Genomic DNA, 26,275 nt, shown 5'->3' on the forward strand with positions numbered 1-26,275 from the left:
GGATATTACTGATATTGAGAAGGTCAACACCGTTAATGGGTGCGATCTCTTTAGCCACTGCGTGAATTTCTGGTCAGGCAAACAAAAGTGGCACAGAAAACATGTGATGAGTAAATGCTGTTGTTAAAAACTGTTTAAAGCAGCCTTTTGTTATACACCCTAGGGCTAGGGGTCGACCGATAGTGGATTTTACTGATACCAGTAACCAAGTCGGGCAGAAGTTTTAAACTGATACTGAATGAAAACACTCGAAGTAAAATATTCCTGAACTTTATTACAAAAATAAAGTACTGTCTGAACCATGAAAAATGTACTGCACATTTTAAAATGAAATATAATATATTAACTATTAATAAACATTAATTTAATGTAGCACTCTGTTAGATTTCCAAGTATCTCAGGAATCTCATATTTATGTCTTCAGATCTCCATCAGCCGATCAGCCTGTTCTACCATTACTTCTATTAACTTTTAGTTCTGTGCTGCTATGAGCTAGAAAGTGTGGTTTACCGCAGAGTTCAGGCCTGGAGAGTCCAAATGAACACACACACACACAAACACTGACACACATGAATGTTCACAGAGACTTCTGGTTTATTTCAAGCAAAACAAAAGTATTTATACACATTGATAAGAAGCAGTGCGTTTCTACTGGTCCAGGTGTCAGACAGATTTAAACAAAACACACAGCACATAGTCATAATACAAAATAAGTCCTGTGTCATGTTGACATGGAAATACATAATATAACCAAGGATAGCAGTTGATCAGCTTATTTAAAGAGGTTATTAAATGAATACAAGGTAATTAAACGAATACATTCATCATAGGTATTTGATAGCAGTTCATAATATAAGAGTACATGATAAGAGAATTTCCCTTCACACTCCAAATAACAAATAAAAATAGAGATGTCCAAAATGAATTAAAAAACACTTCAAATAACAAGAATGAGTTTTTATTTCTCCTCTAGAGGTCACTCTCGTGCTGCATAATGACATCGGACAGTTCTCAGCCGCTCCTGCAAGGGACGCAGTCGAGCTCTACTAAGGGCTGCATGGTTCTCAATGAAATAGGAAACTTTTTTTTTGGCTTGAGCAATTATTCGATTCTTACATTACTTACGGAGGCTGCATTTGAACAGACAATAAGGAAATGTAAAGCTTCAGTGCTCCGAGTTTGACAGCAAAATATTCACATCTTGATCTACACCATGAAAAAAATTTCCATACTTTCTCCAGACTTTCCAGAACCGTGCCTCGCTTGCTGACATTTAGGCACATCGTGATTCTAAATGACCAGCAACATCAGTACATCAACCCTAACCTTTCATGAGTCCACACTGTTTCATGAGTATAACCATTAAAAAAAGAGGCTATTGTACATCTTAATAAATATTCAAGTTGCAATCAAAATGGTGCGTGATTGCTTGAGTATTGGTGCTTAGGGTCTGCATGGTCAGATTTACTCTCACCAGGGGAGGTCTGTCCAGCAGGACTCTTCACGTGCTCCACCACTGAGCTGTGCTCGAACAGAGACACGATGAGACGGCCGGGCAGTCCCGTGAGCTTCAGCAGCTTGGGGCAGTCCAGCTGAAAAGTCATGAACACGTTCTCTGTGGCTGACCGCTGATACTGCAGCTTCGAGGTGAAGCTCTCTCCCCTCGTCTGTAGCTCCTCCTACACACACACACACACATACACACACACACACACACACACGAAACAAATCCATAAACAAGTGCATTCAATAGATCATAAAGTAGAGTCATTTATGCTGTATTAAATATATACACTGTATAGAAAATATAAAATGATGCCTAATATTTTTGTAATAGTTGTTAGTCAACAAAAGAGCCTCTCTGTAAATGCAACAGGACTGCAAAAGAAAAAACAAAGCAGTGACCAGTTATATTAAAGCGCAGAATAAAACTAAGACAAACCTGTATTCATGGAAATGACATGACTTTAAGGCTTAACCAAGATAAGTGGAAAAACAGTTTGGTCAATAGTGATGGGAAGGAAAGACATCATTGTAAAATTTGTTTATAAACAAAACACTAAAGATTCATCTATAAAAGAATTAAAATAAAAACTCATACATATATAGATTTATTTTATAAAGCATCTTATTCCTGTGGTAACAAACCTGTAGCGTATCAGACTTCAGCAATTTGTGTACGAGGTCCAAGCTGAATTTCAAACACATGGTTCTCTCTGCACCTGTAAACAAAGCAGCGGGGCAAATTTCTATATTTATAATAAATAAATCTATTCATGATAGATTAATATAATCAGTGATTAGACAAGGTTTAGAGAGGCCAATCGTAACAAAACTCAGTGGACCGGTTTGACTCTTGACCCCAGAGGTCTGTGCTCAATTTGAACCCAAACGGTCACTGGGAGGCACCATCACATTTTGTTTTGTGTGTGGATTTTATATCATGTGATGTTTCCCACAAACACAAATTCTTTATATCAAATTGTAGATCTCCTTATTTTGAACAACTGTGCCTCAAGAACCACTGCTGTCAATCAAATTGCTGTCAACTCATACATACATGTACACACATTATGCACACACACATGAACTGGTGTGACTAACAGACCAGATCTTGTGCGATTTGTAAAAATAAATAAATAAAATTATTATATGAGCACAGTGACAGGGGCACCTTCATAAAGTTTTGCATAAGGTCCCCAGATGTTTAGGACAGTCACTGGATTTAGTTTTACACATTAATTTATAAATATCTATTGAATAAAAATGAAGCCATGTTTTTCATAATTGTTGTACAGATAGGTGGCAAATTAAAGGAACACCCTTAAGAAAGGAGTTAGGGGTGAGGGCATTTTTCTGGCATGGTTTGGGTCCACTTATCCCCTTAAAGGAAATGGTCACTGCACATCAATATAAAGTGGTTTTGAATGATCACCTTTTTTCCTATGATGAAGCATTTCTATCCTGTTACAAACGGACAATGCACCATCCATAGGGCACAAGGGGTCAATGAATGGTTAATGATGTGAAGGATATGTCATGGCCTAACCTGATCTCAACCCAGTTGAACATCTATGGGAGATTTTAGACCAATGTGTTATGTCTATGTGATGTCTTCATCATTATCGAGACAGCAAATGATGATCTTTTGGAACAATAGTGTGCCATTCCAGCAGTACAATTCCAGAGACTTCTAGAATCAATGCCAAGGCACATTGAAGCTGTCCTGGGAACACATGGTGGCTTAACACTGTTTATTAAGGTACTGTTAATTTTCCCTTTAATTTCTCACCCATCTGTATAATGTCACTGTCACATGGAAACCTAGTATCTCCAGATTTGATCATTTTTCCTTCTTTAAGTTCTTTATAAAACAATGCTATTGGTCACCCTTTACATTTAACTGTGGGTTTCACAAATATTTAACCAATGAAAAGTATTAAAAAGTGTTTGTGACTAAATCTCAATCTCTAAAACTTTTGGTAAAGCCTCATAACTCCACCCCACCTACATGTTGAAGCATTGATGTGCCACACAGCAGAGCTGAACGTAAACAGTGATCTTGAAGGTACATAAAGAACTGGTTGCTTTGAATAAATACAGCGTTTTCTTTCATCAGTAAACACCAAGTCTGTAAAGGCTTTTTTAATCTAACATTAATGTCATTTAAACATTTTTTTTATGTACAGCCACACTTCCAACTGTAACAGTTCACTGCACAACATACAGGTTTTTTTTTTCCTGAAAAGTAACAGTTTGTCATGTGAGGTTTCCACCCGAGAGTGACAGCATGTACAGTGTCCTCCACTAATATTGGCACCCTTGGTAAATATGAGCAAAGAACAAAATCTTTTGTTCAAAAAATTCACAAAAATACTCTGCTCTCATGGATAAACAATTGCAAACAGGTTTATTAAAAAAATGTTACATGGGTGCACAACAATTTATTTATTTATTTATTTTTTTTTGTATAGCGCTTTTTACAATAGACATTGTCTCAAAGCTGCTTTACAGAAATATCAACATGGTATACAGATGCAAAGGTGTAAATTTATCCCAACTGAGCAAGCCACTGAGTGGCGACGGTGGCAAGGAAAAACTCCCTAAGATGTTTTAAGAGGAAGAAACCTTGAGGGGAACCCGACTCAGAAGGGAACCCATCCTCATCTGGGTAACAACAGATAGTGTGAAAAAGTTCATTATGGATTTATATGAAGTCTGTATGGCCTTAGGAGCAGCCGTAATCCCAGCAGTCTGGAATTAAAGAAGATTTGAGCTCCATCCAGAGGCAGAAAGGATCTGGATCTCTAGTATCTCCATAAATTCGTGTGGGGCTCGGCGAAAGGAGAGAGGGAGAAAAAAGATAATTATGACTGCGAACTAGTAGAACAGAATCTAGTCAGGGTAGGCTTGAGTAAACAAATACGTTTTAAGCCTAGACTTAAACACTGAGACTGTGTCTGAGTCCCGAACACTAATAGGAAGACTGTTCCATAACTGTGGGGCTCTATAAGAGAAAGCTCTTCCCCCTGCTGTAGCCTTCACTATTCGAGGTACCGTCAAATAGCCTGCACCTTTTGATCTAAGTAGTCGTGGCGGATCATATAAAACCAAAAGGTCGCTTAGATATTGTGGCGCGAGACCATTTAGTGCTTTATAGGTTAATAAAAGTAATTTATAGTTAATGCGAGATTTTACTGGGAGCCAATGCAGTATTGATAATATCGGTGTGATATGGTCGTATCTTCTAGTTCTAGTTAGGACTCTAGCAGCTGCATTCTGGACTAACTGGAGCTTATTTATATTCCTACTGGAACATCCAGACAGTAAGGCATTACAGTAATCTAATCTAGAGGTGACGAATGCATGACGAATGCATGAATTATTATTATATGAATTATATAAGTATTTCTGCATCATGTAGTGACAATATATTTCTTATCTTAGAAATATTTCTGAGATGAAAGAAGGCTATCCTAGTAATATTATCTACATGAGCATCAAATGATAGGCTGGAGTCAATAATCACTCCAAGGTCTTTAACTGCTGCACATGATGAAACAGAAAGACCATCCAGAGTAACCATGTGATCAGAAAGATTTCTTCTAGCTACACGTGGGCCTAATAAAAGTATTTCTGTTTTATCAGAATTAAGCAAAAGGAAGTTAGTTAACATCCAACGTCTAATGTCCTTTACACATTCCTCAACTTTACTAAGCTTCTGTCTGTCCTCTGGCTTCGCTGAAACATACAACTGTGTATCATCAGCATAACAGTGGAAGCTAATTTCATGTTTACGAATAATTCGACCTAGGGGTAGCATATATAAAGTAAAAAGCAGTGGGCCTAAAACAGAACCCTGCGGAACTCCAAAAGTAACCTCAGTACGCATGGAGAAATCACCATTTACATCTACGAACTGATAACGATCGGTCAGATAAGACCTGAGCCAGGAGAGGACTGTTCCCTTAATACCAACAACATTTTCTAATCTATCAAGGAGAATAGTGTGATCTATAGTATCAAAAGCTGCACTAAGGTCGAGTAACACAAGCAGAGAGACACAACCCTGATCGTAGGTCAGTAGAAGGTCATTTACTACTTTAACTAACGCTGTCTCTGTGCTATGATGAGGTCTAAATCCTGACTGATACATTTCATGAATGTTATTCCTATCTAAGTACGAGCATAACTGCTTTGCTACAACCTTTTCTAAAATCTTAGAGATGAAGGGGAGATTTGATATTGGTCTATAGCTGGACAATTGAGACAGGTCAAGATCAGGTTTTTTAATCAAGGGTTTAATAACTGCTAATTTAAGTGATTTAAGTACATAGCCAGTGCTTAGGGAAGAATTGATTATATTTAGAAGTGGTTCAATTACTCCTGGACAAATCTGTTTAAACAAACATGTAGGTACGGGATCTAGTATGCAAGTTGATGAATTGGCTGAAGAGATTAATGAAGCTAGTTCAGTCTCTCTAAGTGGAGCAAAGCACTCTAAACATTGATCTGATATTGCTACATTGTCATGTAATGGGTTTGTTACAGTACTGTCCGGTTTTAATTTAATGGCCTGTATTTCACGTCTAATATTTTCAACCTTATCAATGAAAAATTCCATGAAATCTTCACTGCTATGTAATGATTGATTGAGTGTTTCTCTCTGTAGTGGTTTTATTCCTAGTTAATTTTGCTACTGTGTTGAAAAGGAATCTAGAATTGTTTTTGTTGTCTCCTATTAAGGTGGAGAAATAGATTTTTCTAGCATCGCCAAGAGATTTTCTATATTTCAGTAGGCTCTCCTTCCATGCTGTTTGAAATATCACCAGTTTGGTTTGACGCCGTTTACGTTCTAATTGTCGTGTGGTCTGTTTTAAGGTTCGCGTTTGATCGTTATACCAGGGTGCTAATTTTTTTTCTCTAATTATTTTCCTTTTGAGTGGAGCCACTCTATCTAGTGTGTAGCAGAGTGTTGACTCCAAGCTTTCAGTCGCCTGATCGAGTTCTATGGGATCTGACGGTGATCCAAATCTAATTGATGTTTCTGCGAGGTTATTTATGAAGCTCGGTGCAGTAGCTGATGTGTAGGTACGTTTTACGCGGTAGCGAGGCGAGGTGGAAATATTATGATCAATTCGTATTATGAACGAGATAAGATAATGGTCTGAGACAACTTCAGACTGCGGAAAAATGATAATTTTTTCTATTCTTAGTCCGTATGTTAGTATGAGGTCAAGAGTGACAATTATTAGCACCCCTATGAATCCATGAGAAATACAGTATCTCACAAAAGTGAGTACACCCCTCACATTTTTGTAAATATTTGATTATATATTTTCATGTGACAGCACTGAAGAAATGACACTTTGCTACAACATAAAGTAGTGAGTGTTCAGCTTGTGTAACAGTGTAAATTTGCTGTCACCTCGAAATAACTCAACACACAGCCATTAATGTCTAAACTGCTGGCAACAAAAGTGAGTACACCACTAAGTGTAAATGTCCAAATTGGGCCCAAAGTGTCAATATTTTGTGTGGCCACCATTAAGTTCCACTGCAGTGGCTTAGTAGGTGGCTTTGTACTCAACCTATTTGCATTAAAGGAATTAGATATCATTTTATGTTAACAATATTTTCCCCTTCACATATTGAAGCCATTGATTTCTAATAATTTGACAATTATATGAGTGTACGATATTGACCCATAGAGTAGATACAAGTAAAAAGCAGATGCAATTTGTCAACTTTGCTCATTTCTTTATCATCAGTAACCACTTCATCCTGCTCAGGATTGAGGAGGATCCAGAGTTTATCCAGGATTAATGGGCAAGAGGCAAGAATATATCTTACATCAGTCCATCACAGGAGACCACGGACACACACACAGACACAGAATCACAGACTCATTCACACCCTGGGGCAAGATAGCATAGGAGATCCACCAACCAGTAGGTCTGTGTGGTGGGAGAAAACCTGGAGGAATCCTGCACAGACGCAGGGAGAAACTGCAGTTCCACATAAACAGTATCCTGAGCTCAGGATCGAATCAGGGAACATGGAGCTGTGAGGTAAACTGGTCTACATGAACCATACTCATACACAATATATGGTAAATCCACTTGGAGGAAGGAGTGGGGATGATTCATTATTAATAATTATTAGGGCTGCAACTAACCATTATTTTCATAATCGATTAGTTGGCCGATTATTTTTTCGAATAATCGGATGGGGCGGGGCAAATGTTCAGTACCATTTCTTCTTACTTGAAATAAAATCCACAAACTGAGTGTTACTTCAGACTAAAACTTTACACAAGTGTTTGTCCAAAACAGAAAAGAACCCAATTCAAACACACACACACACACACACAGCAGAATATATATTATTAATTAGGACTGTAGTTTAATTCAGTGCTTTTTGTGCAGCCATGAAAATAATGCATAAATACTATAAAATAAATTATATAAAATTTTGTGTTTGAATTAGACATTACAGATCTTACTCACGCTACACTCTGTATCAGCGCGTCTACACCGCGCGTGATCGCAACGCGGCCTCGTTAATAACACATCACTTCCGTTATAATAAACAACAGAATTTAAAACTGTAAGCGCGCAGATACAGCATATAATGACAATAAACTTACATTAAACTAAACCTTTTAAGCAGCATGCACCAGTTTCCCCTGCCCCTTACACACAGTGGATATAAACATAACTTTGTGCTCCGCGGTGTTTAATATAAAATGCTCCCTGCATTTCTGATTTTCTTCCTCAGTGACGTGATGATTTCTCCTCCATCTGATGGAGACTGACATCATGGGAATAATAGGTAACGCTGACAGAGAGTAAACTGGAGAAAGTCAGTGTCGGTGACTCTGAGTGTCTGCTAATGCTAGCGTGCGTATGACGTCATGCGTCATCGTGACTTATACTACCGGTTAGTAAAAAAATCGCTAGTGATACATTTGAGATGATTTTACCTTTCTAAAATCCACACAGTAGAGTATACAGACAGTAGAGTATACAGTGCCTAGTGTAAGTGTACAGTACTTCATTTGGGACACAACTTTAGTATTTACTCCCCGAAGCGTGTTTTCTGAACAGAAGTAACGTAATGCCGACCATCTAATCCATAATGAGATTCATTACAATAATTTTCATCATCGATTATTATCCATTTTATCGATTAGTTGTTGCTCTAGTGCAAATATATAAATATAAATGATTTGACTTTTTTTTGACCCAGTGTAAAATGTTAAAGAGCTATCTCTATATCTCTAGATATAACCATGCGGTGTGTTAGATGGTGGTATGCTGTGTTCAATAGGACTATGTGAGCACAAACAAACACTGAAATCTAAGAATGTTTTTTTAAACAGATAATTAATAAAAATGTGTCCACACAGGTCTGTTAAATCTTTAACATATAACAGGTAGTGCGATAATGGAAAAATGGTATAAATGTAAACATAACATGCTTTGACTGAGTATTCAGCAAATTAGCTTATACCAAATATGATCATAGCAGTTATAGTGATAGCAGCCAGGTAAAGTGTATTTAAAGTGTATATAGTGACAGTAAATTAGATCCTATGTTTTTTAATAATACAGTACAGTATAATTCAGTTGTTCTATTAGTGCAATTTCAACCAAAATACAGTTGAGTGTAAAAGTTTGTACCCCCTTTTGGTTTCTTTTGGACGGAAGAGTGTTAAATGTCCTAAACACTACAAAATTTGACTGTAAGTAGAAGTTAATTTTATTATCAGACTCAGATATCCATGTTAATATTTTTAATACTGCTCATTAGTGTTAAATGACTTGAAAGAGTCAACACATCGGATGGTCATGGCAGGATCTTGATTTTGTGTTCAGTAAACCAAATGTGTTGATTTTGATGTATGTTTTGGATCACTGTCCTGCTGGAAGATCCAACCAAGGCCCATTTTAATCTTTCTTGCAGAAGCAGTCAGGATTTTATTTAATATCTGTTGATATTTGGTAGAGTCAATGATGCCATGTATCCTAACAATATGTCCCGGTCCTCTGGCAGAAAAACAGCCCCAAAACATTAAAGATCCTCCACCATATTTAACAGTGGGCATGAGGTACTTTTCCATATGACTACCTCTCTGTGTGCTCTAAAACCACCTCTGGTGTTTATTACCAAAAAGCTCTATTTTGGTTTCATCTGACCATAGAACCCGATCCCATTTGAAGTTCCAGTAGTGTCTGGCCAACTGAAGACACCTGAGTGTGTTTTTGGATGAGAGTAGAGGCTTTTTTCTTGAAACCCTTCCAAACCACTTGTGGTGATGTAGGTGAATTTGGAGACTTTCTGACCCCAAGACACAACTAATTTCTGCAATTCTCCAGCTGTGATCCTTGGAGATGTTTTGGCCACTCGAACCGCCCTCTTCCGTGTGTTGAGACGATATGGACACACGTCCTTGTCTAGGTTGATTCATAACATTTCCAGTAGACTGGAACTTCTTAATTATTGCCCTGATGATGAAAATGAGCATTTTCGATGCTTGTGCTATTTTCTTATAGACACTTCCCATTTTGTGAAGCTCAACAACCTTTTGCTGCACATCACAGCTACAGTGGTGCTTGAAAGTTTGAACCCTTTAGAGTTTTCTATATTTCTACATAAAGATACACAAGTTTTCCAGACAAGTCCTAACACTACACAAAGATAACCCATTTAAACAAATGTGACAAATATTATACTTGGTCATTTATTTATTGCAGAAAATAATCCAATATTACATATCTGGGAGTGGCAAAAGTATGTGAACCTTTTGCCTTCAGTATCTGGTTTGACCCCCTTGTGCAGCAATAACTGCAACTAAACATTTCCAGTAACTGTTGATTAGTCCTGCACATGGGCTTGGACATCAGTTTTGGCCATTCCAAACCAATAACTTTATTGTTCTTTAACCATTCTTTGTTTTGGGCCATTGTCTTATTGCATGCCCCACTTTCTCTTGAGGTTCAGTTCAGTTCCTGGGTTCATTCTTGCCCTGCGGTTGTGGGAACTCACCACTACACTAATTATAATCTTTCAGATAGCTTGGAGATTTAGTACGTGTAGACCTTCTCAACTCAGGGTTTTCCATCCCAAGGAAAGTTTCTGACACAGCCACTTCAGAAGTTCCTCCCAGTTTTTGTTTGTGACTTTCCTCAGAGAATGAGGAACCTGAGTCTTTTGTAGAAGGCACTGGAATGTCAACATCTGGCCGTGAAGTGTCTAACAACTCTGGTGCTGGTGCTACGGATGTTGCATTGTGCCTGTCTCTCATCTGATCAATATGTCAGTGCACTACTTGCCCACTTCCCAATGCTACTGTGCACCATACAGGACCAGTTTTTTTCTGAACTGTTCCTGGAATAAAAGTAGGTCCAGAGCTGAAGTTCCTAGTATACACTGGGTCACCCACCACAAGATATCTTTCCTTTGCATGTTGGTCATGGTACCATTTTTGTCTCAATTGTTTGTGTCTCAATGAGACCCTGTGTAGACCAGTTTCCTTCCACACAGCTGATTTGCCAGTGGTCGACTGTGGCGTCGTTCGGTAACTGAATAGCACTCTGGCTAGCTTTTTCAATGGACTCTCCAGCACTGTCACGATTTTGAATGTTTGAACGGCCCTTTCAGCCAGACCACTGGAAGATGCATGGTATGGTGCTGTGCTTGTGTTTGATGCCGTTTCTTTCCATAAACTCTTGGAATTCAGCACTGGTAAAAAACAAAAAAACTGCTATGGTCTGACATCACTACTTCTTGTATCCTGTGCTGGCTAAAGGTTTGTCTTTAGCACTAAATGGTAACTGATGGTAACTGGTAAGAGCCGCACGCCGTGGAGGTGGAATCACTACACGAGTCCCCCATAACACAAAGCTTCCCTGTATGCAGAGTTCATCATTTCCTTACATATTAGGGATGTCACGATACCAAAAATCTAGTCGTCGGTACCGATACCACCAAATGTACACAATGCTCAATACCATGGTGTGGTTTTTATTTTTTTTAAAAAGAGAGAATAAAAAAAATTATAAAATTAAAAACTCCTGGAGGACATCCTCCTCTGGCTGATACTGGCAGAGAGAGAGAGAGAGGGATATTTTAGTTCAAACACTGTCTGACCATGACTAATAAGTGCTAAGGTGCACTCCTAAATGCACGCACACACACCCCTTATACTCTGAAAGCAAGCATTAGTTTAAATTCACTGATAAGGTGGCAGGATAAAAAGATTTATTAAAAGCATGAACATGTGTATAATTATTAGTGACATGAGGCTACATTTAGTTGACAGGACACGGGCTGAATGGCGATGCATGGTGGCCCATTAGGAGGTAGTTTATAACATTGCAATGCGTTAGCGTTTAACAAATAACTGGATATTGCTAACATTACATGGAGCATAGTGTCCGTAGTGTATGAATGGGTGTGTGAGTGTGTATGTGATTGTGCCCTGCGATGGACTGTCCAGGGTGTACCCCGCCTTGTGCCCGATGCTCCCTGGGATAGGCTCCAGGTTGGATGGATGGATGGATGGAGATATATATATATATATATATATATATATATATATATATATATATATATATAATAACTTAATTAAATATAAATGAAATGAGAAATGAAATAATGTTTAATTACTATGGGTTGCATTTAATATCAATTTGACATTAAGCATAGTTTGCTATTTCATTGAAAGCTATTAGCCTTTTTCCTAATAAGGATCACTTTTGTGTTAGTCTACTTTTAATTAGGACTCTATTGTTTTTAAGATATCTAAAAATAAATATTTTATGTTTGTTTATTTATCAATTAACCAACAGTATCATTGCTATTATTTTAATTTAGTTAACAGTGACCATGAGCAGAGAGCTTACATTTAACTGTTTATGATAGACTGTATGATTAAAGCTTAAATAAAAAAAGATTGGTATCTGGATCAGTATCAGCTGTAAAAATCCTGATCGGAGCATCCCTAATGAACACCATTAAACTAAAGCGCTCTGCATCTGACGGGTAAATGAACTCACCCAATCACATCCTATATGAGATTATTCAGATATCTACACAATACACACAGAGCGGTTCGAGAACTGACTCCAGCCCAGAACCATGACAGTGGAAATGTCTAATAGTGCAGCTTTAAATATATTTAAGAGGAGCAGACTTCAAACACTGAACATTGAGGTTTATTGTATTTGTTTACAAGGTAAACAGGTTAACGGTTGTTTTTTGCATACAGTCTGTAAAATGAACTGAAAATATTAGATTTAGTTTATCAGAAGGTAAATTAATGTGTCATGGCTCACACTATGTTCCTAAATTCTGTCATAATTGACCAGCTCAAGTTTTCTCATGCCTACTTGTGTGTTGTATTGTGGCATGAGAGAACTTAATAAATGTGAAAGTGCAATAAAATATGTTATCACTAAAATCAATGAATAATCGTGATAATCGAGATCTCAGTATTAATCAAAATAATCGGGATTATCATTTTGGCCATAATCGTGCATCCCTAGATGGCACTGATCCAGGACCTGATAGCAGCAAAAAACAAAACAAAACGGTGGATCAGCTATCAGAGATAACAGAAATCAAATCATATAACTGATGCATGTAAAGAGACGTGACTGTTCTTTCACTAGGATTGAATTCATTATATTCGTACTTTATGTATGGGTTTCTGTATGAAAGTTTAATGGTAAACGAGTGCTTCAGTTAAAATAATGAGCGTTGTAGATCTTAAAGAAAACAATATCGCATGGGTATCGTCTGATACTCAAGCTTTCCATTAAGGAAAATAAAAGCTAGGATCATGACACTTCTAGTAAATAAGTCAAATGAAACTGTTTTTATTTATTTATTTAATTTTTAAATTGAATGTTTAAGGATATTGCTGTTTGATTTTCTTTGTTAAAGTCGTTTCACCTTTTGTGATGTGACACACGCAGTGCAGTGCAACTGCTTCTATGTGATTTTTGTCACAGTATATCCTTTTATGGGTCTAAGCATACGGCATAAGATAATTTCAGATTAACAGCCTCAATCTACAGATTACCATTACTTCTTGTTCTGAAGCACTCACTTTAAATCATGTGTGTAAGGTGGTTGTGATCCTGTCAACCAACCGTAAGGATAAATACGATTGCGTGAAGAAGTACCTGTGTGTGGACTGTCCCACTCCAAGCCAGTGTGTGGTGGCTCACACCCTCAGCAGACCTCAGACCCTCATGACCATAGCCCCAAAGATCTCCTTGCAGATGAACTGCAAGATGGAAGGAGAGCCGTGGAGCGTCGAGATCCCGGTACGGTTCTGTTCTTCAAGCACTGGGAGTTTTTCAAGTAACTCAAATATATCCGGCATTGGGATTTCAACTACAACCAAAATCATCACTTAAAGCATATCTGATCTTGTAACTGATCAACAGTGGCACCTCCTAACCCTGATGTTATTCTATTAAAACATTGTTTTAGTGACTTCTCCTGCTCTTTCAGTTGAAGCACCTGATGATGTTTGTATCGACTGCTACCACGACAGTGCCGCAGGAAAGAGATCCATCGGTGCACTGGTGGCCAGCCTCAACCCGGGCATGTCCAGGTACTTAAAGCATGACTTGTGTGGACTCTGTAAACAGCTTTAAGAAGGGTTGTGTTTAATGAACTAGATTTTAGATTTGAACTTTTCCCCCAGTCTTCAGAAGAGAGGGCATTACCCTTTGTGGTTCATCGTAACTTTAGGAGAGAGAAAAAGTACAATATCGTTCCTTTAATGATTAAAATGTTTAATTGTCAAATTGCTGTGGTATAAGGAATAAAAAGCATCAGGAAGACCTGTTTAGCTTAGTGGTGCGTCACATTACACCATCCTGTCGTTGTCTATCTTTCTACATATAGCAGCATGCTCATGGTTTCTTAATTTGTTGATATTTTTTAATCCCTCGTATATCTGCATATTGTTACTACTACAAATGATCAGTAAAGATTATGAATCCAACAAGAGTTTTTCAGCTCAGTGGTGGGAAATTTCAGAGACTTTTAACACTACTTCCTGCATCTCAGGATTCTTTACTCAGGCCTGAGCTGGTTCTCTTAATCTCACACACTGTTCTCTGTATTTCCATTTCCTTCCAATCGAAGGACAGAATCACAATATTTTAGTCTTGAATCCTCTGAACGTTGTTTTCCTCGCTGCTACCGCCACCTTCATCCTCCTCATAAAGGGTCTGGGCCATGCTCTGTATGCTATGTGCTCTGTATGCTATGTGCCACTGCTCTGTAACCATGAGAGCACTGTCCTTCTCTCAGGTGGTTTTCAAAGTGTGCAGGGTATGAAATGCACTCTGGGAGGAACATCATGCTCATAAATGACCTCGTTACACTGCAGTCTCTTTGATTCCGACTTTACACTCAGGATGAAATACTCACACTGCAGTCTGACGGAACGTGGGAGAAAAAGCGAGCGATTTTAGAATTGTCGCTTCAGTTAAGAAGCGCATTAAGACATGGCTTTTTGTTTTGATTTCTTTTCATCAGCTGTGCTGAAGGCCTACTTCAAATACAACGAATGTTTGCCGTCACGCATCGTGGCGTATCGAGATGGCGTGGGCGATGGCGTGCTGCTGAGCGTAGTCGACTACGAAGTGCCTCAGTTCACGCAGTCCATCAAGGCCATGGGTGAAGATTACGCGTGAGACTCGACACATCTCCATAAAACAGATTTGACGCACGCTTTTTGGGTTTTCCCTCAGCCATCAGTGTTTCTGTGTACGGGCCCAAACTGACCGTGTTGGTGGTGAAGAAACGCATCTCTTCCAGATTCTTCGCTCTCCTCGACGCCAGACTGAGCAACCCTCCTCCCGGAACGGTCATCGACGCCGAAGTCACGTGACCCGAGTGGTGTGTTCAGGCATAGTTCATCCATCTTTTTCTCTTTTTCTAGCGGTCTTTCTGATCGCAGCTTCAGGTTACGTTCGAACGCTGATGGCTTGATTGGTCAGGTACGACTTCTTCATCGTGAGTCACAAAGTGCGCTTCGGCAGTGTGGCCCCCACTCACTACAACGTGGTGTACGACAGCAGTGGCCTCAAACCAGACCACATGCAGAGACTCACCTACAAACTCTGCCACCTGTATTACAACTGGCAGGTAAAAGCCACACACACACACACACACGTTCATACGGGAGGAGGGTTGCTAAGTCAACGATTTTCATTATCGATTATCATCAACTATTATGGATTAGTTGTTGCAGCTCTATTTGCAACACATTATACTAAGAATTGTGTGGTATTTTAAGATGTTTGTTCAAGGTAATGCAGTTAATACCCATTGCAGTTCTTTATACTTCGGGTTATTACTCAGATTATAAATGTATTTGAGTGAGGACATTTATCACCTGTGTGCTTTTTCTGCATTGTTATTAGCATATGTACTGTATGATTTAGTAAAATAATCATTAGCCATTACGTTGTTATTCTGATTACTCTGGGTGTGTGTGTGAGTGAGTTCATGCTCTTGGGTGTGTGTGCTGTGTGCTGCACTTCCTCTTTTTGGTCAGGCCCTAGGCCTTGCTGTAGTTAACTTTTAAGAGACATTGTCTATAAGGAAGAGAGCGTGACTCTGCTCTTTCCCTTATTCTCAATAAAGTCTCATTCTCCATATTTTATTGCCCTTGTGTTTTATTTCTATCAAAAATCTTCTCCAACACTGATAACGATCGGTCTGATGAGACCTGAGCCAGGAGAAGACCGTTCCCTTAATGCCAACAACATTTTCTAATCTATCTAGCGCAGAGGTGCCCAAACTTTTTCCTGTGAAGGGCCAAGTTTGGCCCGCAGGCCCTAGTTTGGGCACCTCTGATCTAGCGTGTAGCGGAGCGTTGATTCGGTCGCCTGATTGAGTTCTGTCGGATCAGACGGTGATCCAAATCTAACTGATGTCTGTGCGAGGTTATTGATGAAGCTCGGTGCAGTAGCTGATGTGAAAGTACATTTTATGCGGTGGCGAGGTGGAAATATGATCCATACGTATTATGAACGAGATAAGAATGATCGGAGACAACTTCAGACTGTGGAAGTGTTACAATATTTTCTATATTTAATCCGTACGTATGAGGTCAAGAGTGTGACCACCATTATGAGTAGGCCCGATTACGTTCTGATTGACCTCTACTGAATCTAAGATGGACACAACCGCTGTTCTCAGAGGGTCTTCTGGGTTATCAAAATGAATATTAAAGTCTCAGACGATTAATGCTTTATCTACAGACACAACCAGGTTTGAGATAAAGTCTGCAAATTCACTAAGAAATTCAGCATATGGCCCTGGGGGTCTGTAAATAATAATTAGAGGAATTGACTTATTTTTTGTGGCTACATAAGTTATGCTGGTATAAAGAATTTCAAAAGAATTAAATTCATGATTAGGTTTTTGTGTGACGACTAGATTTTGACTATGGATGAGACCAACACCTCCTCCTCTACCAGTTGAACGAGGCTGATGTACATAACTGTATCCAGGAGGACTGGCTTCATTTAATGCTATGTACTCGTTTGGTTTAATCCAAGTTTCCGTTAAACACATTAAATTACATTCCTGATCAGTAATGATGTCGTTAACAATAAGAGCCTTAGACGTAAGAGATCTAATGTTTAATAGTCCTAGCTTCAGATTAAAGGTGCTGGATGTATGATCTAATTTAAGGTTAATTAGGTTACTAAAACAAACATTCTGAAATTGTCCATGTATTCGTATAGCTCGGGGAACAGACACAGTCTCTATAGAATGTACTACAGGTGTTGGACTATTAATTGAACATTGCTTATGATGAACGTTGTTATTGTAGAAGATGTGCTTACGGTAGACAGTCACTTGGTGTGTAGCGTCTTGTAGATGTTGTCAGACAACAGTTCCGCTCCGAGGCTGCTGGGGTGCAGGCCATCAGGACGAAACAACCTAGGACGCTCCCAGAACAGATTCCAGTTATTAACAAACACCAGATTCTGTTCATTACACTGTGAGGGAAATTATTCATTTTTACTTTGAAATAGTTTTATTCTTGTTCTGTTTCATTCTCATGTGAGGATAACGACTCAGAAGGCCATGTGATGTCACTGAGATCAGAATGTTTATCTGCTTACAGAGACACAAACATGTTCTTCTGTTCAAGGTTCGTCTAAACATCATCTAAGATCCTAAAACAAAGCCTGTTTGAACTGCCTCAAACTGCTTCTTATCGGTACACAGAATGATGTCATGCTCTGAGTTTCATATATATAGTAGTGGTTTAGTACAAGGACTTCAGAGCGCTCTCATTATTCTGTCCTGCTTTATTCTATCCTGTATTAACCATCTGAGAGAGGGGTTGTCGCTGCGGGGGTCCCGGCTCAGGAGTATGGGGCGCTCGCAGGTCTTTAGTTTATTTATCGAAAACATTGGATTTGGTGGCACAAGGATCGCCAGCACGTTTGCGTGCCATGGCTCGAGCTGCTCTCTTAGTACAGATCACTGGGAAAATTGCTCTCACACATTGATCTTACACTCATCACACTAGGTCACTTCTATTTTGAATTAGATCCACATGCAACACGACAGCTCATCAAAGAACAGGATATGAAGTTATTCTATGTGTCACCCAAAATTTTAATATTAAACCTATCAGTGTGTCTAATACACCAACTGTAGTGTTGTATTGCCTAATTAATTCTGTGGAGCCAGTCACTGAGAACACTCACGATTGCCTAGCCGAAATTCATATTTCCTCGAGCCAAAGTTTGAACTTTTTAGACGTTCCATCTGGAAGATTTTGTGAGCACCCTGTTCTGCCCAATTGGCCAAATTAAAAGCTATCACTACAGAGTGCGAACTGGTTACGGGTAGAATTGCTAATATATATACTGACTCTGATTATGCCCATGGATTGTGTCATCTGTTTGGAGCTGTTTGCATGCAGTGAGGTTTTAGTAAAAGTGCTGGAACGCCACTTTAACATACCGAGCAAATAGTTTAATTGAATTCTGATTGTACCTACTGCACTTCTCACTGTATGAATTTCAGATGCACATGGTTTTAACCAGTGCGCGAGGGGGAAGTTATGGGAAAAGATAAAACAGCAAGAGGACTGGTCTCTGGACTTACAGGCAATTATGGATAATTATTATTATTTTTTTAAACTTGCAGGCAATGGTGAATAATAATCTGAGTGTGAAATTTATGCTCAAAACAATGTCAGAAAGGGAAAATCAGTATCGATAGGGCTCATATCAATGCCAGAAGGGCCGTTTAAGCACTTGGTGATAGACAGGTTTAGCAGATGGAGGGAGGCAATGCCACCAGCAGACTAAACTGCTGGAACAGTGATTCAATTTTTAACCAGAGAGGTAATTCCTAGAGACGGCATACCATCTCAGATTAGCTCTGACAATGGCTCAGCATTCGTTTAAAAAACAGTGTTACAGTAACTGTGATTAAATTAAAATTTTGATGTGTTTATCACCCTCAGTCACAGGGAATAGTGGAAAAGGTAAGTGGTACCTTTAAGGCTAAGCTTAACGCAATTTGTGCTAACACTAAACTCGTTTCGGTAGATGCTCTACATCTTGCACTAATGACCTATCGCATGCAGACTAACAGAAATATGCATCTAACACCGCATGAAATGCCTACGGGTCGATCCATGTCTGTGTCATACCTGAGAGGTCCTTATGAAGAACTGCCGCTGAAGTAATTACAGATGGGACTAAGAGCATATATGTGATAACTAACTGCTATGTATGAAGCTATCTATTCACAGGACCAGAGCTGGGGACCGAGAGAGGAGACAGAAGTTCCTTGTCCTGTGACTCCTGGAGAACAGGTGTACCTAGGGGTGTTCCAGCCCAGAAGGGAAGGGCCATACAAAGTGAGCACCTAGATTAAGACCTAGGAGAAAGGAGGATCAGCTGATCGAAGGGGACGATCCAGTGGTTGACATTGCAGAAGAAAGAACAAGACAAGACATGAGAGAGGGTCTAAATGAAGATAAGGGAGAATGGCAGTCTCAGGCGATGGCAAAGAAGAAGGTCTGTCAGGGGTCGTACCAACAGAGCAGGAGGAAAGAAGGGCTCCTGCTGCTGAGAGCGGTTCTGACGAGCCTGATACACCTGCTGAAGGAGAAAGAGGCCCAAGCAGACGTTCCTTACAGGACGACTTTTCCATAATTGACTTTTCAGCCCTTGACTAGTCTCCAAAACAGTACTGAACTAAAACTGAATGAGACAATCAGTGAGCCAGATTGGAACTCTGATCGGCTGCAACAGGAGGGAACAGATTCCAGCTATATGTGCTTAATCAACTGTGTACTCTACATCACGATGACAACCACAGGCAAGTGCTGAACCAAACGCATACTCACACTTACAAACAATGTCTTGATTTTTGTGGGTAGGGAAAGAGACAGAATCTTTTACTCCTTTCTAGCCAATGGGAGAGGAGATGTTTGTTTCTGGTCTCCAGAGAGAGTGGTTTCAGGATTTGGTCATTGGTAGAAGGCTGACGTGGTCATACATTGATCACTAGTTAGTGTAAATGAAGGGACTGGATTGTGAGATTACTCTCTCTAGCTAGATGGGGCTTAGTAAGCCCCAGAGGGGGAGAATATATGGAAAATATCTGAAGTGCAAACAATATGTGTAACTGACATTTGGATATGTTAATGAAGTGAATTCAATATGTAACCAACATTTAGAATTATTACTTGCACATTATCGTATAATCAATATTGGTTAAAAAACATCATCTATATGTATAATCAACAGTTAGAAGCATAATCTAAATCCATAGAACAATGTTTGATCATGTTCTATTCTGAGTGGATTTGAGTTGAATGAACTCTGTGTTTCAGTGCACAACAATTGTTCTTCTGTATTAGCTGGCTCCTGTCTCCACAGCAATAAAAATTGGCAGTAGATATTCGCATGTGTAAGTAAATAACTTTGAGGCAGATACAAATTAGGGAGTTAGGAGAGGGCCTCGGGAAAGGAGGCAGATATCAGCGGGGACAACCGATAGAGACAGACAGATGCTCATTGAGGCCTAAGAAGGGAGTCAAGGTCAAGACACACAAGCCTGTGTGAAACCTTTTTTTGTAAAAGAAACCTTGTCCTCATGAAACCTTTTCAAGAAAAACAACTAACTGCGCATGTTCCACAAATTTAACATAACACATAGACATGAATATGTAATTGTGGCAAAAGAAGATTGGTCTATTTTCAATGAGGAAAGGCAAAACCGCACCTACAGAGACTATGCTGTGGAGATAGGTATATAAAGACATGTTTGTGTATGCATAATTCAGACACTCTGCAGACTGTCACACTTTATTGATTTTCAATAAAGTTTATTTACTTTTTGACATCTACTAAACTCTCTGTCTCTGAAGTTTTTGACCTAGGCTAAAAGGCTGATTTTATTCACGACACTCGCAGGCCACAATGGGTTCTAAAATTTGACAGAGGGGCCGGGCCAGGAACAAACGGATGGAGTGTTTCTGTGCACTAATATAAATGACATGTAAAAGCCATTACATGAAAGGATTTGGCCTTTAACAGGTACCAAAGCATGAATATGCAAGGCTCATTGTACCAATTGTTTCCCAAATGCATTAATTTGAGAACACAGTAGAGAAACTCGCGTCCAGTTTCAGTGGGAACAGTGTTGTTGATCTCCCTTTTTTCCCAGTGCATCAAACTCTGGAGTTAGTTTTGTTGTGGCAATTCTCAGGATAGATCCGAGGTGTTGGTCAGTTAACCTGGATCTGTGAGGGGCTTTGTTGATGTTCATGACGCTGAATGTCTGCTCACATACGTAGGTCGAGCCAAACCATGTCAGCATCTTCTGTGCCGTCCTCCGGAGGTTTGGAAACGTCTCTTCATTAAGTGAAGCATAAAAGTCATTGAGTTTAAGAGAGTTGAACTTCTCCTTTAAGACGGAGTCAGACTGAAGATCGATCAGTTCCAATTGCAGCTCCTGTGGTGCTGTTTCAGGGTCTTGTGATGGCGGACAGGACACCAGCTGAACCGACGGCAGAATTCTCTGTGCAGGTCGCCCAGTGATTTGCTGTATTTCTTCACGTTTCGGGATGCCTCTTTCTGCATGGCTAGTGTGGGGGAATGAGAGAGAGATTTGTTTGAAATTTGACTGGAGAATAAAGTCAGCTTGGATTTGAAGGCTCTAACATTTGTGTACATGTCGTGCACAAACTGATCTTTCCCCTTGATGTTCAGCTCGTTCATGTGTGAAAATATGTCCACAGCAAACGCAAAGTCACAAAGCCAGTTGTTGTCGCTTAGCTCAGAAAATTCGTCGGATTTCCCCATTAACTCCAAAAATGCGATAATTTCCTCTTTGAGCTCCCACACTCGTTGAAACACTTTGCCCAAACTTAACCAGCGGACCCGAGAGCGGTAGAGGAGTCCTGGTGATCCGCATCAGTTTCCTCCAGGAACGTAAGAAACTGACGATGCTGAAGTCCCCTTGCTCGTATAAAGTTAACAAGTTTTACGACTGGATTCACAACATGATGAAGCTGCAATATAGACTTACACAGAGATTCCTGATGAATGATGCAGTGAAGGAAAATAACATCCTGCTCAGGGTTTTCCTCCTTCACTTTGTCCTGGATTCTTTTCAACAGCCCAGTGTTTTTTCCAGTTAAATTTGCCGATCCATCCGTGGTGACATTGGCAAGTTTACTCCAAGGTATCTTCATTCTCTCGATGACAGCAGACACCTGGTTATACAAGTCCTCTCCCCGCCTTTTTCCTTTCAGGGACTCCATGGTCAAAAACTCCTCCGTTATCTCAAAACTGTCGTTAATCCCTCGGATAAAATTAGGAGCTGAGCAGTGTCTTATGTCGTTACTTTCATCCAGTGCTAGTGAATATAACTTAAAGGACTCCGCCTTTTTGTTTAATTCGCTGGCGATATCTTCGTCAATTAGTTCCACACGGTGAGTCACAGTCCTGTGTGATAAACTGATTTTTTCAAAATTGCCTTTGCTCTCTGGACACAGGAGACCTGCTGTCTCTACCATGCATTCTTTCAAAAACTCGCCTTCGGAGAAAGGCTTGCTAGCCTTTGGTAATTTGAATGCCAGCAAAAAACTTGCCTTGGTACTTGACTGTTGAATCGCAGTTTGTCTGTGAAAATTTTTTGCTGAGTCTGTAAATTATCCGTCAACCTCTGAGCCGTAGCCGCCCGTTCTTGCGTTGACTGCTTGCTAGCGTAGTTGGCATGCTTCGTGGCAAAGTGACGGCTGATGTTGTATTCTTTGAAAACCGCAACAGTTTCTTGGCATATCAGGCATACGACCGTTGATCGGACTTCAGTGGAAAAATATTTTGTTGTCCACTCCTTATTAAACACTCGGCACTCACTGTCCACTTTTCTTTTCTTTGGTCCACTCATTTTTACAGAAGGGCTCAAAGGGCAAAGCGAAAAAGTGAAGTAGAGAGTAATACACCACACTGAGGTTTAATAATATAATTTGGACAAGTTCGGATTAAAGCCGGATTAAAAAGCCCAACGGGCCGTATATGACCCTCAGGCCGTAGTTTGCCCATGCCTGGTCTAAACATACATGCATCGACAGCCCTGTGTCAATAACACGATTTCCTACCACAAAAACGTGAGCGACTGCAAGCAAATAAGCAACCTACTTATACTGCAAGCAAATATGACTCATTTGATCTACAGCTACTGTGCAGCTAGAAAGTTTAACGTTTACAGTTTTCTGTATTTCTCCATACATTTAACCTGAAATCTGATCAGATCTTCATCCAAGTCCTTAAACTAGGTAAAAGAGAACCCGGTTAACAACAGATGCAAAAAAAAACAGTAGTTTTTACAGTTATTTATTAAGCAAAAATGATCCAGCGTTAAATATCTTTGTAGGAAAAGGTATGTGAAGTCTAGGAGTACGAGTTCATTTAAATGAGGCTGATTGAAATCAGGCGTTTCAATCAAGGGAATGGCAATTAGGCCCACCCATGTTTCAAGAACATTAACTTGGATCTTCACCATCAAAGTCTGGTCTTCACCACACAGGTTTATGGAAGTGTGCCTTGCCTCGATCAAAGGACATTCCTGAGGACCTCAGAAAAAGAGAGTTGTCAATGCTGACCGGCTTGGAAAGGGTTACAGAGCCATTTCTAAAGAGTTTGGCTTCCACCAATCCACTGTGAGGTAAATGACATACAGATGGAGGAAATTCAGCACCACTGTTACTCTCCCAAGGAGTGGGCGTCCAGCAAAAAAGATCACTCCAAGGGTGTGGTGAATAATATCACAGTAAGTCATAAAGAACCCCAGGGTAACATCTGAGAACCTACAGGCCACTACTTTCCATAAAAGAACACTGCTGCCTGTCTGAAGTTTGCTCAAGTCCATGTGGATATGCCAGGAGCCTATTGGAAGAATGCTCTGTGGACAGAGGAGTCCAGAATAGAACTTCTTACTTTAATTGAAAATCATTGTTTGATGCAAACCGAAAATAGCATCCCAACATAAGAACTTCATCCCAACCGTGAAGCATGGGGGTGGCAGCATTATGGTTTGGGGCTGCTTTGGGTCCGAACCAGCTTGCCATTATTGACGGACCTATGAATCCTAGATTGTACCAGGAGAATGTCAGGGTATCTGTCTGTGAACTCAAGCTTAACTGTAAGTGGGCCTTGCAGCAGAGACAACGACCTTAAGCACACAAGTACGTCTACAGAGAAATGGTTAAAGCAGAAGAAATTGAACATTTTGGAATGGCCAAGTCAGACCTTAACCCAATAGAAATGTTGTGGAAGGACCTAAAAAGAGCAGTTTATGCAAAGAAGCCTGCCAGCATCATTGAGTTGAAGCAGGAGGAGTGAGCCAAAATTCCTCAAACCCATTATGCAGGATTGATTGAGTCATCGGAAATGTTTGCTTCACGTTATTGCTGCTCGAAGGTCTCACACCGGTTACTGAAATCAAAAGTTTACATACTTTTTTCAGCAAAGGTGTTTAATGTTGGGTAATTGTGCTCAGTGAATAAATGTGAAAACTATAATGCATTTGTTTAATTGGGTTCTCTTTATCTAGTTTTAGGGCTTGGATGGAAGTTCTGTTCACATTTCAGGTCAAATGAATTTAATTTTATACTTGTTTGTATTCTTTTTTTGATTTTGGCTATCAAATCTTTATATTTTTATCTTTCATAAATTTTCTTGATTGTTCTGGTAAAGTCTTTAAATTGCTGCTCCTGAAATCAAAACTGGTGTTTCGAGATGTTTTTGTACCTTTATGGCCTCCAATACCATAGTTTAAAAAAAACAAAAACTTTTAAAGTCACTTCTGGGGAAAAATGATACAATTTTAATGCTTCAACATGCACTAGACTTGTGTTCGTCCAAGTAAATGCTCTCTAGAATGTGTAGGAATGTGTGGGTCTTGAGGCGGGTCTTGCTCAACAGTAGCAGCTCATTAGCATCAATGTTCTTCAGAGCTGGGCGTATCCCAAACACTGTTAGCTGTTGTGTAACACTTCAACATGCCACCACTCTTATTTCCTGTTTCAAAAAGAAATACGTCGTCATACAGAATCAAATCACAGCTCTCAAAGTTGTTTTGTGGGGACTGTAAAGTAAAAAAATGAGCGCATTGTTCATCTTCCTTTAAAGGTGCAATACTTTTATTTATTTATTTATTTTTCACTTCTACAAATAACCTGGGAGATATGTAGAACATGATAAAAATAATGGATTAAGTTGTGGCCTTAGCAAAAGTGCATCAAGTCACTTAGAAAACCTGTTTAAAAAAACAGACTTCTGGTCTGGAAAGCTTGTTTGTGTTTGGATGTGCCTCCTGTCAATCATTTTAGAGACACTCTATGGGCAACCATAGATCCTGGGCTGGAGCATTGTGAACATGAGCGGGAAACATTCAAATGTCAAAGTTACTATTCCATCAGCTCTGCATGACGTGACATCAATTAAATGTGCTAGAGCTCTGCTTCTCTGCACTTCTCCTTACAGTTTGGTCATTATGATGTAGTTCAACGCTACAAAAGGTTTGAGCAAACAGTAATGCCTTTCCTCAAACTGGGTTGCCTTGCAGAATGTTGTCAAGTTGCCTGGTAACTTGTAGATTAAATATCCATGCAGTTAAAAGGACGTTAAACGGTTTTGTCCCTGTGAGCCTTTACTCTTTCAATTTTGACTCCAGCATGAGCCGGTCTAGTGTTTCTGACAACAGCTGAGTACCAGTAACAAGTAACAATAGTCTTTACAACACTGACACTGCAAATCTGCAGTTTGACCAAGCATGTGGCCTGAACGGCTGCGAGTTCAAATCCTGTTTGTTTCCCGAAGATCCATAATCACTAATATCCCTCCAGCTATGTGCTAAATGTTCATCACCTGTCAGTTACTTTGAAACAAAAAGGTTCTGCTGAATATATGGTTTGTACAGTATGTAAGATGTACCTTTTTATAAGTCTTGATTCTTTTTTTATTTTAAAGTGCACCTATTATATTTAAAAGTTTCAAAAATCAAAGCGTACGACAAACGGAGTTATTAACCCACAAAAGAAGGAACCGATTCTCAAGAGCTGAAACTCGTTATGGTAGTGGGTGTTTCCTTTTCGACACGCTGACAGCAGTAGACCAATCACAACAGACTGGGACACCTGACCAATCAGAGCAGCGTATGCTCTCTGAAAGGAGGAGTTTAGAGT

General features: G+C 39.6%; 1 protein-coding gene across 1 annotated transcript; it reads right to left on the minus strand.

Moving 5' to 3' along the window:
* Window positions 1-643: 643 nt before the first annotated feature.
* LOC128604925 (kinetochore-associated protein 1-like) lies at window positions 644-2,871 on the minus strand. The gene is made up of 2 exons (XM_053620050.1): window positions 2,149-2,871; window positions 644-1,679 (listed from the first exon to the last, which is right to left on the minus strand). Exons 1-2 carry the CDS (start codon window positions 2,206-2,208, stop codon window positions 1,410-1,412), a joined length of 330 nt encoding a protein of 109 aa, XP_053476025.1. The 5' UTR covers window positions 2,209-2,871; the 3' UTR covers window positions 644-1,409.
* Between the last annotated feature and the right edge of the window lie 23,404 nt (window positions 2,872-26,275).

Source organism: Ictalurus furcatus, unplaced genomic scaffold (assembly GCF_023375685.1).
Source record: "Ictalurus furcatus strain D&B unplaced genomic scaffold, Billie_1.0 scf5, whole genome shotgun sequence".
Classification (NCBI taxonomy): Eukaryota; Metazoa; Chordata; class Actinopteri; order Siluriformes; family Ictaluridae; genus Ictalurus; species Ictalurus furcatus.

Coding starts and splice junctions, on each gene's coding strand:
- LOC128604925 (XM_053620050.1), bottom strand. CDS start 2,208: ATGTGTTTGAAATTCAGCTTGGACCTCGTACACAAATTGCTGAAGTCT. Junction 1,680..2,148: donor TGAAGTCTGATACGCTACAG/GTTTGTTACCAC, acceptor GTGTGTGTGTAG/GAGGAGCTACAGACGAGGGG.